Below are 14257 nucleotides of genomic sequence, written 5' to 3' on the forward strand. Positions count from 1 at the left end.
AATGACGTACGTTCGTAAGACGCGCGATTAACTTCACGTAGGACGCCGTGACTCTCGGCGATGGTGCCTGATGGCGCCACAGTTACTTCAACTGTCATTGCCGAATTTGTCGAGAGAAATATAACCTATAAGCAGTTGCTGATGTGTAAGTGTAGTAACAAAATATAATGTAAGTGGAAGAAAAACGATAACATTTACAAAATTCACTGGTGTTTTGTGATTCAAATACTTATGGAAATTTCTCAACTGACAGGTGAGTTTTTTAAACATACCAATCCATGTTATTTATCGATATTACCTTAAATCTCTTATCTGTACTTCTAATTGATTATCAATCAAGTTAATCGCTTATGATATCGTTTTATTGTACAGTACAGTTTCTTATGTTACAAATTTAATATGTATTTATTATTTAATTATCGAAACACTATCTTATTCAATGGATACGGAAGTAATAAAAGTTTGAAAAAATATTTTAATACTCTTTTTAAATAAAGCAGCAAATAATATTTTATTACAGTTATTTTATTTTTATTTTATATTATTTGCTTTGTTAAATATATTTTTTTTAAAAAGAGAAATTTGCTTTATAATTTTAAAAACTTTCCTGCATAGAATGCCAATATTATAGAGCTATTTACATGTTACTTGTACATTTTGTTATAAATGGTTCAAACTGTTCAACAATATTTGTTTAACCTATTAAAGATAAATATATTTTTTTTTTTTTTATCATGAGTTAATTTCAATTACAATATTGCAGTATGGCAGAGAAATGGTTGGATGATGTAGAGCAATGGAAGTGGAACTGGACTGAATTATGTGGATATGGAGATATTAGTCCTTTGAATCCTGAAACTCAGGACTTAAGTATATGTTTCCAACAGCTCTGTCTTCAGGTAAGATGGTAAAATTTTATCTTACATTTAATGTGATAAATTATAAATTAGCATAATAGGTTTATCCAATTTATCTCTACTTTTAGATACCAGTATTAGCTCTCATAGCTATAATTTCTGCATATTATTGTGGAAAAAGAAATACACTTTCAATTCAACGACATGTTTATCATGCTATAAATTTAAGAATCTTAATTACAATATGTCTTGTGATATTACCTATTATAAGGGCATATATTATTCTAACTAATACTAATATACCTTTGGTACATAACAAAGTGCAAAATTTTAGTACACCTGTTTTAAAAGGATTAGAAATTTTTCCTTCCAGGAATATAAACTCATTAGAAAACGAAACAGATATCATAAGTAGAATACGTGATGGTTTAAATCACACTCTCAGATTTGCTGAATCAATTTTATCAGGAGGAGGCAATATTCAGGATATTAATTCAACTCCTGCTGCTTTATATTCTAATAAGTATGAGTTGAATGTCACCGATAAAGCTACTTCTGCTAAACCAGTGGATTACCTTGTAGCAGGAACTGAAGGCTTAGCATGGGTTATGCATCTTTTTTTTATATTAAGCTTGAAACGTGGACGCAATCCTAATCCACGAGGACCAATATCAATAAGAGCGTTAATATTTCTCTTAATCGTTGTTTCTGCATTATTATTACGTAGTCACATTAATAATAAGGCTAAAGATGATGTGTTGCCAAATTTATCTTTGGGATTCAGTATCACTGTCGTCATTCTTCTGATATTGTATGCCATAACACTGATACCTGGTCCTAGTAGGTCAGAACGTACAAGGGCATCATTCCAAAATGCTGCAGTAAGCTACTATCATATAATTATTTTATGTTTTTATCAATTTGTATTTCTAACTGTCTACATAAAAATATTTATGTTGTAATACTTAATTACTTATATAAAACTGTTAAATTAGATATCAAAGCGGAGATATTATGAATCAGTGAATGAATGTGATTGTAGGTAGGAGAGCGTTCTGCATTACTGAGTTCTACTTCATACATACAATTTCCAGAAGAACAAGATCCGAATTATCTTGGAATAGCTATGGAAGATACAACAATTATTTCTAAACTTTTATTTCATTGGGTAACACCATTAATGGAAAAGGGTGTAAAAGGACTCTTAATTAATTCCGACGATTTATTTGATTTACCTGAACAGATTAATACTAATGTAATTAGTCATAAAATTGATCAATGTCTACATGATATGGTAAATGAGAAAGTATAACAATCTATATTTTATTGATTACGATATTTTTTTGAAATGTTTGAATTATATATAATAATTATAAGATTTTTTTTAATAATAATGCTAATGTTGCAGCCGATAACTGTGAGCAATGGAACTGAAAATAATTCGGAAATACCACTTTCTACGGACGTAAAAGTAGTTACAAAAAAAATAACGTTGTTTTATCTACTGCATCAATGTTTTGGCTGGGAATTTTATGCCGTTGGTATATTAAAATTTATCGCAGATTGCAGCTCGTTTGTGCAACCAATATTATTAAATAAATTGATAGGTTTCATTGAAGATAAAAGGGAACCAATCTTGCATGGATATCTGTATGCGTCACTTATAATATTGAGTGCTATAATTGGTACGTAATCTAAGTTGTTGAAATATTTTAAATATTTGCTATTTGAATTATGATAATAATGTATATGTAATTTTAGGTGCTTTGTGTAACACTCACTTTACATTTAATATGTCTGTTGTGGGTTTAAAATTTCGTTCTGCAATTATTACTTTAGTTTATCGAAAAACATTGCATTCTTCTAATATTGATTTAAATTACAATTTTAATTTTGGCGAAATCGTTAACTTTATGAGCACTGACAGCGATAGACTGGTCAATAGTTGTCCCAGTTTTCACACATTTTGGAGTATACCTTTACAGGTAATTTTATGATATTTTTTAATCTTTTTTTTTTAAGAAAAAATATATTGTTTTAAGTTTTGAATAAACTTTTCCTATATTATAATTTCTTAACGAAAAGTCAATACAAATTAATTTATATTTTCAGTTATTTGTGACTCTATACCTCTTGCATAATCAAATTGGAGTTTCATTCTTAGCTGGTATAGCGTTTTCAATAATCCTTATACCAATTAATAAAGTAATAGCAAATAAAATTGGCAAACTTAGTACTAAATTAATGGAATATAAGGATCAAAGAGTAAGACTAATGGGAGAGATATTGCGTGGAATAACTACAATTAAAGTTAATGTATGGGAAGAGCATTTCTTACGAAATATCTTCAGTTAGTATGCACTTACATAAATAATTTATATTTTTTTTAGCATTTTTATATTCTTTTTTTTTTTTCTTTTACATAGGGATAAGAGAAAATGAAATTAAATATTTACGAGGACGAAAATATTTGGATGCACTTTGTGTTTATTTTTGGGCAACTACACCTGTTATTATCGCAGTATTAACATTTGCAACGTATGTACTGCTCGGGAACGAATTAGACGCCAAAACGGTTTTTACCACTATGGCGTTATTGAACATGTTAATAGGGCCGTTAAATGGATTTCCATGGGTTTTGAATGGTCTTACAGAAGCGTGGGTATCTCTTAAGAGAATTCAAAGATTGCTGGATGTATGTATATTGAACTTATAACGTAATGTATGAATTATCATATTTAAAGATACTCACTTTCTATTTTTATTAGCTACCAGATATGAACGCATCATTGTATTATACGGATATTACTCCTGACGTTGATTTATTATTACAAAATGTAACGTTGATTGTAAACCGTCCAAGAAATAACGAAATTGCTGTAAATGCAAGTTCTAATCTTGTAAACGCTTCGTCTTCAAGTACAAATATTAAAAAAAACGTTACTTTTGAAGATGATGACGTTTTCGCTTTATATAATATCAATTTATCTATACAAAAAGTAAGAATAAATTTTATTCAAGCTTCTTTTAAATGCATGATATGTATCCTTTTATATTCATGTATTTTATAGGGACAACTGATTGGTATTATGGGCAAGGTTGGAAGTGGAAAATCTTTACTTTTAGATGGTATTCTAGCAGAAATTACAAAAACTAGCGGAATTATAGCAGTTAACGATGATCACAAGGGATTCGGATATGTAAAACAAAATCCTTGGTTGCAGTGTGGTACAATTCGAGATAATATTTTATTTGGTAAACCATATGATCATAACAAATACAGGTAAGTGTTAAACGTCATGAAATTAAAATTAATAATTTTTTCTTATATGTTAGATAATTTTTTATTTGATTATAACAGGAACATTTTAAGTGCATGCGCGCTCACGTCAGATTTGAATTCACTACCTAATAAAGATTTAACAACTGTTGGCGAAGCCGGAAATACTTTGAGCGGCGGTCAAAAAACACGAATTTCTTTGGCTCGAGCTGTGTATGCAGATAAAGATATTTATCTGTTAGACGATATATTAGCAACATTAGATGTCAAAGTTGCCAAACATGTATTCCAGCATATAATTCTTGGCTTATTACGAAACAAGACTAGAATACTGTGTACGCATCAAACTCAGTATTTAGTTCATGCAGATTTAGTCATTGAAATGTCGAAAGGAAAAATTATTAATCAAGGAAAACCAAGCGACATATTGCCCGATTTGGAAGATTATCTTTTATCATCAGATTCTATTGAAACTGATTTGGACGTCGATTCTATAAGAGCTTTACCAAATGAATTTAATCAATCGGAAAAAAATGAGATTGATTCTTTACTTGACAAGGAAGTGACTGAGAAAGGGACAGTACGTTTTTCGGTATATGCGTGTTATCTCAAAACTATAGGACGATATTTGGCAATCTCGATATTTCTCTCTATGATTCTGATGCAAAGCTCGAAAAATATTACGGATTTGTGGTTATCATATTGGGTAACACATGCTAATACCACTAATTCATCCGACATGTCTACACTTAACAAATTACGACTTTATTACGATAATTACAACTACCACGATACGAAATATTATTTAACAATTTACAGTCTGCTAGCTGTATTAAATTCTCTTTTTACTTTAATAAGAGCTTTTATTTTCGCATATGGTGGAATACAAGCAGCTATAACAATGCACAAACAACTTTTGAAGATAGTTATGCGGGTAAATATACGAGTTAATTTTTTATGCATTTTTTTATTAAGAGTTATTGCAATAATAATGTTTCAGGCAAAAACAATATTTTTTGATACTCAACCAGTTGGCCGAATTATAAATAGGTTTTCGTCCGACTCGTATACAATTGATGATTCTTTGCCTTTTATTACCAACATTTTGTTAGCAAATTTATTTGGCTTGGCTGCTACTATTATAGTCACAGCTTATGGATTACCATGGATTTTGCTTGTATTAGCACCCCTTATACCAGTTTATCATTGGATACAAAACCATTACAGGTATTATTGTATTAAAAAAAAAAATATATAAAAGAACATAAATCTAATATATAATATTTTTAATATTTTGAAATTATTTTCTAGATTAACATCACGAGAGGTAAAACGATTAGCCAGCATTCTATTATCTCCTTTGTACGCTCATTTTAATGAAACTTTGAGCGGTCTGACGAGTATCAGAGCTTTTCGCAGTGTACATCGATTTAAACAAGAAAACGAATTGTTACTGGAAGCTAGTCAGAAAACTCAATTTGCTTCTATAGCCGCCAGCCAATGGCTTGCGTTAAGATTACAATTTATCGGTGTTGCCCTTTTAGCTGGAGTCAACATAATGGGACTTTTGCAACATCAATATAACATAGCTGATCCTGGCTTAATCGGTTTAGCAATTACATACGCGTTGTCTGTAACTGGACTGTTAACTGGGGTTGTAAATTCTTTTACTGAGACTGAAAGAGAAATGATTGCAGTGGAACGAGTTAAAGAATACTTAGATTTTGTGCCACCTGAGAATTCAATGGGCTCTAATCCACCTTATGCATGGCCTAGTCAGGGTGTTGTAGAGTTCAAAGAAGTCGTTTTGAAGTACAGGTAATATTTCAAACTTTCAAAGAAGCTAAAAGTAATGCATTATATTTATGACATTTAGGAAACATTATTTATTACATTTACAGAAATCATTTGATTCCATCACTTAAGGAAGTAACATTTCTTACACGACCAGCAGAGAAAATAGGTGTTGTTGGTCGAACTGGTGCTGGAAAGAGTTCATTACTAGTTTCCTTATTTAGACTTACAGAAATCAGTTCCGGAAATATATTAATTGATAATGTGAATATTCAAACGTTATCATTGAAAGCGTTAAGGTGATATTTTATAAACTTTTAAGGAATTATTATTGTATGTTAATAATTATAATTAAAAATTATTTTAGATCCCGTTTAGCTATTATACCTCAAAATCCGTTTCTCTTCTCGGGTACTATTCGAGAGAACGTGGATCCGTTGGATCAGTACACCGACATGCATATATATAAGACTTTTGAGAAATGCCAAGTGCATTCTTTAGTTTATCGATTGGGAGGATTGGGCGCTATTTTAGATGAAGGTGGTAGTAATCTCAGCGCCGGTCAGAGACAATTATTCTGTTTAGTCAGGGCAGTGCTACATAATGCTAAGGTAGGTTTTATCTATTATATGTTTTTCGAGAAAGATGATAATAATTTACATATTAATAATTAAATATTAATAATCTTAATACTTATTTATTTCCCAGATTGTCTGCATTGATGAAGCCACCGCGAATGTTGATCAGGAAACCGACAAATTTATTCAAGCGACAATAAAGTCTTCCTTCCAAAGTGCTACAGTTATTACCATTGCTCATAGAATAAGAACGATTATGCATTGTGATAGGTATTTCAACTTTTAGATTTAAGCGTTTGCTTAATCAATAATTTATAGACAACAAAACAATCCAAGATTAATTTTATAATATAATTATCTTTAATTTCTGTTTAAAATTTCTTTAAAAATCTGTTTCGTTTCAGAGTATTAGTGATGGGAGATGGTGAAGTATTGGAATTTGACGAGCCAGACTTATTGATTCGGAATACTGATTCTCATTTTTATCAATTAGCCAATCAAGAATTTTCAGATCAAGAGTGAAAGTATATAAGACAATTTTATTGAACGTAACAAGTGCATTTAGTATTATACATGGTAATCATATACAGGTAATGCATTGTATGCACGATAGAATGTTCCCAAAGAGACAAATTAATTTTCTATGAATATGACAGGATTACGTTTTTCTTTAAGACTAAGGTAAAAAATGACATTTATTAAAGTGAAAAATTGTATTTATGAGATATATTTAATATTAGTATGATGACTGTTATTTTTAATATTATTTAAGATTAATTAGTTAAAAAATCTAAGATTTAATTAACTTATGTAAAAATTATATAAAAATAATGAGATTATCATTTACGTAAATTATGATCTATATTTTATATACAAATAAACGTTCGTTAAATAAAAAGGAAAGTTAAACGTTTTGATAATTCTTATAATACATATAATTTTATATATTTAAAAAACATGGATTATTTATCAGTAATAAATTTACTAAAATTTTTATTTAGCAATACCGACTTTACAAAAAGTATAAATTGCAATGTAATTAAGGAAATATTTGAACACACCACGCAAACTCACACAGACGATACAGTACTCTATTTCCCCGCAAGGAACGCTGTTGTTCCGGTTAAGTGTCGGTGAATGACGCACGATCTACCATTGCTCATTGAAAATCTATCTTGCTACATGTGTATAGTTTGTGTATGTGTGTGCAGTCTGCTCCTTCGTTGTGTCTGTTCGTGTCCTCCGACTTCCCGTCCTCCGCGGTTTCTGTCCGTGAGGAAACCGCTCGTCAGCTCAGGTTGATTGACTGTGTCCTCGGTAATTTGTGGGCTTTATTTTCGTAATTAATCGGTGGGTTTATTTCCCTGCATCATACCCAAGTAATACTTTTTGTATATTATTCCAACCGAGACATTAATTCGCGTGCATTAGTTCGATGCTAGCCCTGCCTCCGATTATGTAAACGGAACAATATTGTGCCTTATAAAAACTTGTGGCTCTGTCGAGGCTTCCTAGTTCTTGAATTTATAATTTTGAACTCGGTTTTGTTCGTTATCAAATTCTGCAGTGTCTTTAATTTATTTTATTAATGGGAGTATGTGCAAAAACTTCTAACACAAGTGTCAGTAAATTATTTCTATACTTCTCTTTTGCGAACGTTTGTATTTTTATTATAATTATTCACAAATATTACATGGAACGTTTACATATTTTTATATAAATAATGTGCAAAATTAAATTTTGCAAATCTAGAACTTATGTTAATGTTACATTAATTCCTCTGAGAAACTTATAAAAATTAAAAATTTTAGAAATTCTGCAGTCAACAATGCTTAGTAATCGCATGTCAATGCTCCTGCGGCTGGCTGCACAGGAGCAACAATGGCAACAACAGAGAGGCATGGCCACTCTTAAGGCAATTTCTATACGTTTGAAGTCTGTAAAAAATATCCAAAAGATCACTCAGTCTATGAAAATGGTATCTGCAGCTAAATACAATCGAGCTGAACGTGATTTGAAACAGGCTCGCCCACTTGGCGTGGGTTCAAAGATATTCTATGAGCAGGCTGAGATTGAAGCACCACCAGAGGAACCCAAGAAGCTCGTTATTGCTGTAACTAGCGATCGTGGTCTTTGCGGTGCTGTGCACACTGGTGTATCTCGCAATATTCGTGATCGATTGTTGGCTGATCCTAAGGAACGAGAAAATACAAAGATCATATGCATTGGCGAGAAATCTCGGGCGATTCTACAACGGTTGTTCGCAAATAATATACTCTTTGTCGCATCTGAAGTTGGTCGTAAACCACCAACATTTAACGATGCAGCAAAGGTTGCTATACAAATAATGAACAGTGGGTATGTAAAATTCGTATTACATTACAAATATGTAAATTCAACGAGATAAAGTATGTTTTAACCTCTAATTTTTTACAGCTATTCTTTTGGTTCCGGACGTATAGTTTACAACAGATTCAAATCCGTGGTGTCATATGCAGTTGATGATCTCCCATTGTTCGACAAGAATGCAGTGGTTACTGCGCCGAAACTATCGATATACGATTCACTCGATGATGAAGTAATACAGAGCTACTTAGAATTTTCGCTCGCCTCACTGTTGTTTTATTCGATGAAGGAAGGCGCCTGCAGTGAACAGTCCAGTCGTATGACTGCTATGGACAATGCCAGCAAGAACGCCGGAGAAATGATCGATAAATTAACGCTCACGTTCAATCGCACTCGGCAAGCTGTGATTACAAGGGAACTGATCGAAATTATTTCTGGCGCTGCCGCTCTGGATTAAAAATGTCTTGGTGGAAAAACTTAGTTTATCAATTTATAGTGCCAGCAAATAGAAGGAAAATATATTGCTGGTAAAAGAACAGGGAAATAAACCTGTTATGCTGCCGAAAAGTAAAGTTACTCACTTGACTTGGATGATGTTCAGTTAATTAAAGAACTAAACGATAAACATCAAGAACATAAAAGTATATCTGTTAATTTATATATCCAAGTTGTTCAATAAATCCATTCAAATACAAAATTATATGTCTAACAGTTTTAAATTAGTGTTAATTTATTATTAACTAATAAGTTTTCTTGGAAGAATAATCAAAAGTAAGTGCTTCGATTTTTATTTATCAATTTAATAGAACACATGCAGTTTAAGATTAAAATATAAAAGTCTGTTTTTACTTGTGGGATGTGCCTGTATCAGTGGATGTGGAGGCTTTGACTTCTACAGTTTTCTCTTTTTCTATCGCTGAGTCTTCTGAGGACCCACTAAAAAAAAATCTTATAATTTTGTAATTATTGACTTTCATATTCTACAATATTTTAATCAATGTGCAAACCTCTGTTTTTTCATATAACGTTCTCTTTGAATTTCTACCTCCTTATCCAGTACTTCTTTGTATTTTCCAAGAAAATGTCGTTTCTGAATCTGTAAATCACGAAGTATTTGTTGTACGCGTTCTATTTCTTCTTCTATTCGATGCCGCATTTCTGTAAATTTACATTACTTTTTATTTTATATACATATATATATGTATAAAAGAAAGAATTATTAACACAAAATCATACCTTGCTGCTGCTTCTCCATGCGTTTTCGTAAAATGTAAATTTTCAATTTATGTTTCATACTTTCGTCAATAGAAGACATATTTATCACAAGTTAATCTAACTTTATCTTTAACTTTATCAGTAACTTTATCTTTAACTTTATCAAATTTGCCTGATCACAATTTTCTGTTCTTTATTTTAATATTACGATTCGTTTCTAGTGGAAATGAATATATACACAGCAGTACTATTGAAAACAACATTTGAAAAGTATCGAAGTAATGCTTACAAAACAGTTTGCTAACGCTAAACAGGTGTCCCGCTTTTGTGACCCGTGCTTTCGACTAATAATATTTTAGACACTTTATCGTTGTTAGCAATAATAAACTGTCAAATATATCCTTCTAGCATTCGACATTTACACAATTTTATTATTATAATATCACGAAATGTTTGTTCAAAAAGTTGCCGAACGAATGATGAAGAACAAATAAAAAATAATTAAGATTGGACGGATGAATGGGAAAGGTAGATAGCTCTGCAAGAACATGTGTACGATAAGGCGTTTTATTTCTAAAAACCTCTTGCTTACTTAGCATCGTATAGAAATAGTCGATACTTATTATGTATCTAAATTGTGCGAGTTGTAGCATGGTGCGTGGGTATAAATATAAGAAATTTCAGTCGCGGCCCGTTGCTCTTTGTTTCGTTAGCACTCATCAATCCTTGGTTTTTCGATAAATTGAAGGAAGAACGTCTCGAGAAAATTGTCTTTTCACACACCGTCACCGCCGCTGTCGCCGGTGCAGCCGTCGCCGTCAATGCTGATACCGTCGTCACCGGTTGTCAACGATTTGCTGCTCTTATTCCGTTTGGCGTTGTGATATAGGTAGGAGTGTACACGTAAACTGTTACTGTTCTTGTATTTATTACCACAAAGCTTACACGTGAGACTTTCAAGCGGACCGTGAATATAACGGACATGAAGCTTGAGGTTCTCCTTGCGCGTGAACTGTCGTAAACACCACGGGCACGCGAACATCCGTATTACCTTACCATGTTCCATACGTAACGTCGGACCCAGCTCTGAAACGACACGCAACGTTGTCTCCAATGGCAAACTACTGCCAGGAATACCTTTTACTGTACGTCGTCCTTTATTGCTGGAATTCGCCGTCTCATACGTGAAGTCACTCGGGTACGTTACCGTGTCATTTAAACCTAGCAAAGAAACATGAATATTAAAATATATTTGATTTAATAAAGCTTTTAAAGGATTACATAAAGAATATAAGAGATAAGCGATGTGAATAAGGTATTAATTATAAAGAGAAAAAAATATTAGATTGATGCAAAAGGTTTGCATTTATCTAATAAAATTATATACATACAATTTTTTAAATTTCCTCTACTGTAATATAATACTGCAATTTCTAGTTTCATTAAAAACGCAACTTGAATAGGAAGTAACAAGCTAATTTTGCATCAGTCTAATATACATATTTATAAGCGGTGTATACAACAGAGATGCAAGTTCTGAGATATCAGGAAAAAAATTATGGAATAATAACAGGCGAAATGCGGCAGAAATGTAACACGTACCAAACGGTTGAGTTTGTGAATTCGGATTGTAGGGAACTAACTGCGTATCTGGTACGAAATCTGTAAGATAACATAGCTTTCTCTAAACATTCATGGCCGATGAGGTGTCTGGTGAATTTATGCTTATAATTCGAAGAACATTGCTTGCTCGGATTTGAAACACCCATTCGCGTGAAAACATGCAAACGTGACATTGCGTTGATCACAGAGATTAAATTGACTTTAACCCCCGGCGTGAAGATCCAACGATTAAATTAACTTACACGTTTCAACGTAAATATGATAAATAACTATATTCTTGCTAAAAGTGTGCTAAAAAATTTAACAGAGATACAAAATCACTTATTGGAAATAGAAATTAAAAACGTCCACGCTAAAAATACCGGGGGTTAATTAAACAGACAAGTGCTTAGGAGTAGTTTGCGTCGCAGTCAAACGTGTGATAATGAACTTCAATAACAAAGAACATATCTATCTGTGGCAACATTTAAATGCGTCAAACCTTTGGGGCGCTGATACTGCTGCTACAGCAAACTTTTCTCTTTGCCGAAGGGCGTTTCAGCTCCGGATGACGTTTCGACGTCATTCAATCTATCATTAATGTTGTCTTTAAAGTACACGAGATGCCGACTGAATGGGAGGGAGAATCACTACCTTGTTTCGGTGCATTCTCATTGCCAGTATAGAGTATTTTTTCCCCCATGTATCTGTATCCCGAATCCGTGTCTGTGTCCATTGTATAATCCAGTGGTTCTTGTTTGGCTGACTGTGGCTGACTCATGTCAGAGGTACAATCCAACGGTTGTTCTTCGCATGGTGCATCCGTACTGCTACTCCTTTCGTTAAACGCTGTTTGTTCATCTGATACACTGTAATCAGCTACTGTGCAGCCTTGCCAATGGGAAGCGTCAGTGATAGTCGATGTTTGTACAGTAAATGATTTTTCTTCTGACGAGACATCTTCTGCCGAAGTACTCTGCCTTGTTGTCGATTGTTCTTTCACAATATGTGTCAGTCTGCCAAATGTAGAACCATTTTCATCTGTATTACCGGGCTCGCACTTATCCTTCTCCACTTCATAAAAACCACGATCCTCAAAGTCTTCTTCATTTTTGTGAAAAGTTTCTTTAAATCTCTGAAATATAGCAATTAACTTTATAAAAATACTGCTCATTTTTAATATATTTATTAGAGTTTATGTAGTTTTGTTTAAAAAAAAAAAAAAAAAAAAAAAAAAAAAAAAAAAAAAAAAAAAATTTATAGGTAATGTTATGTTTTTTTCATACATTGTTATTATTTTAATATCAGTATTTTTTTGTTTGGCCACTTCATATGTAAAATATGTAAGATAATTCCAAACTTTTATAACAAACCTCATCTGATTCTGTGGTCAGTCCTTTTATTTGTAGAGCCTCTGCAACTTTTAAAAAACTGGCAATATCTTCTTGCTTGATATTGACCTCTCCTTGATACATGAAATGTAGCATAGCTGACAGATCTCGATAATTGACATCTTTTAATATGACAATAGGATGTTTGCACGAGTTTCCCTGTACAATAAATTACTACATCCACAAAGGTTCAACAGAACAAACAGTTGCTAGTAAAATAATATACCTTGAACAGCTCCCGAAAATATGTGCTGCAGACTGACAGTATTAGCTTATGGGCTCGCAGGATTTGACCCTCTGCAGCCAATGTGACGTCCACAAGATGTTCGTCGGTCAGTAAAGTGTACAACCCCGATGACAAGTTCCTTGGGAAGCTGTTCCATACCAAGGAGAACTGTTCGTCGGACATTGTTCCTACGTAAAAAACAACTCGTATATTCGACAAAAAACCGTCATCACGATTGTCAATGAATTAATTAACACTACATCATTTTTATATCCATAAAAAAAGTAGGCAACGTTACTTCTCAACAGAGTTCGTTTTTTTTTTTTTTACCTTCGATAGTTTTATGTTTACAAGCGGCAGAAGTTAACCTGCAAGTGAAACTTCTGCGTAACAATTAACGATGACGAAGATGACAAGGCTTTTCGATGCTACTCTATAATATTGTCGGATCATTTACATTGTGGGTCGCGATTGAGGCTGAATTTTAACATGAAATATTCTAAATTTCGTGGTGTAACCGATCATTCGAGCACTGCACTGCACCGCACTTGCTTGCTTCGAGATCTCGTAGTATCCAGTAGTATCCGCGAGATACAAACACGAGATGCAATCAAGACCGCCTTCTCGCGCGCAGAAAGACCTGTCTGAGTCACTTCGATATGCGCGAATTACAAAAGCAGTGCGCCATAAATCATGCGATCTCTGAAATGGCGACGCGCGCAATCTCGCGCAATGGCGCCGCAATGCCCGTAATGAACAATGACCATTAACAACGCGATGAAGATACAGTGCGTGCGATACATATTTTGTCAGTTATATATTGCGTGTAATTGTATCTATACTGCTATAATTAGAAATAATGTTTTAATATATATTATATACTATACACAATTATACTTACATTTATATAATATGACTGTGATGTAATTCAAATTTTAACTCAGCTGGAAATCAAACAACTCTACAAG

The 14257-nt window shown here is 32.8% G+C and overlaps 4 protein-coding genes across 7 annotated transcripts; 2 read left to right on the forward strand and 2 right to left on the reverse strand.

The window, feature by feature from the left end:
- The first annotated feature begins 94 nt into the window (after positions 1-94).
- Positions 95-7422, forward strand: LOC139106049 (ATP-binding cassette sub-family C member 10). 2 transcript variants are annotated; one of them, XM_070662522.1, is made up of 17 exons: positions 95-253; positions 764-907; positions 986-1738; positions 1900-2151; positions 2266-2542; positions 2619-2842; positions 2970-3207; positions 3284-3552; positions 3626-3856; positions 3929-4140; positions 4219-5071; positions 5138-5364; positions 5449-5955; positions 6039-6230; positions 6299-6542; positions 6640-6779; positions 6914-7422. In XM_070662522.1, the coding sequence occupies exons 2-17, from the start codon at positions 875-877 to the stop codon at positions 7029-7031; spliced, it is 4770 nt and encodes a 1589-aa protein (XP_070518623.1). In that variant the 5' UTR covers positions 95-253; positions 764-874; the 3' UTR covers positions 7032-7422. The 2 variants fall into 2 exon arrangements, with proteins under 2 accessions (XP_070518623.1, XP_070518622.1); XM_070662521.1 differs by having other exon boundaries at positions 764-899.
- A 261-nt stretch (positions 7423-7683) lies between these two features.
- Atpsyngamma (ATP synthase, gamma subunit) lies at positions 7684-9552 on the forward strand. 2 transcript variants are annotated; one of them, XM_070662535.1, is made up of 3 exons: positions 7684-7826; positions 8321-8867; positions 8946-9552. In XM_070662535.1, exons 1-3 carry the CDS (start codon positions 7709-7711, stop codon positions 9310-9312), a joined length of 1032 nt encoding a protein of 343 aa, XP_070518636.1. In that variant the 5' UTR covers positions 7684-7708; the 3' UTR covers positions 9313-9552. The 2 variants fall into 2 exon arrangements, with proteins under 2 accessions (XP_070518636.1, XP_070518637.1); XM_070662536.1 differs by having other exon boundaries at positions 7702-7859.
- LOC139106057 (uncharacterized) lies at positions 9551-10497 on the reverse strand. Its single transcript, XM_070662537.1, has 3 exons — positions 10092-10497; positions 9863-10013; positions 9551-9791 (listed from the first exon to the last, which is right to left on the reverse strand). The coding sequence occupies exons 1-3, from the start codon at positions 10168-10170 to the stop codon at positions 9701-9703; spliced, it is 321 nt and encodes a 106-aa protein (XP_070518638.1). The 5' UTR covers positions 10171-10497; the 3' UTR covers positions 9551-9700.
- A 124-nt stretch (positions 10498-10621) lies between these two features.
- LOC139106055 (longitudinals lacking protein, isoforms H/M/V) lies at positions 10622-14211 on the reverse strand. 2 transcript variants are annotated; one of them, XM_070662533.1, is made up of 6 exons: positions 13620-14211; positions 13290-13477; positions 13046-13222; positions 12327-12807; positions 11673-11732; positions 10622-11291 (listed from the first exon to the last, which is right to left on the reverse strand). In XM_070662533.1, exons 2-6 carry the CDS (start codon positions 13470-13472, stop codon positions 10846-10848), a joined length of 1347 nt encoding a protein of 448 aa, XP_070518634.1. In that variant the 5' UTR covers positions 13473-13477; positions 13620-14211; the 3' UTR covers positions 10622-10845. The 2 variants fall into 2 exon arrangements, with proteins under 2 accessions (XP_070518634.1, XP_070518635.1); XM_070662534.1 differs by lacking the exon at positions 11673-11732.
- Positions 14212-14257: the final 46 nt, after the last annotated feature.

Source organism: Cardiocondyla obscurior, linkage group LG10 (genome assembly GCF_019399895.1).
Source record: "Cardiocondyla obscurior isolate alpha-2009 linkage group LG10, Cobs3.1, whole genome shotgun sequence".
NCBI classification, from domain to species: Eukaryota; Metazoa; Arthropoda; class Insecta; order Hymenoptera; family Formicidae; genus Cardiocondyla; species Cardiocondyla obscurior.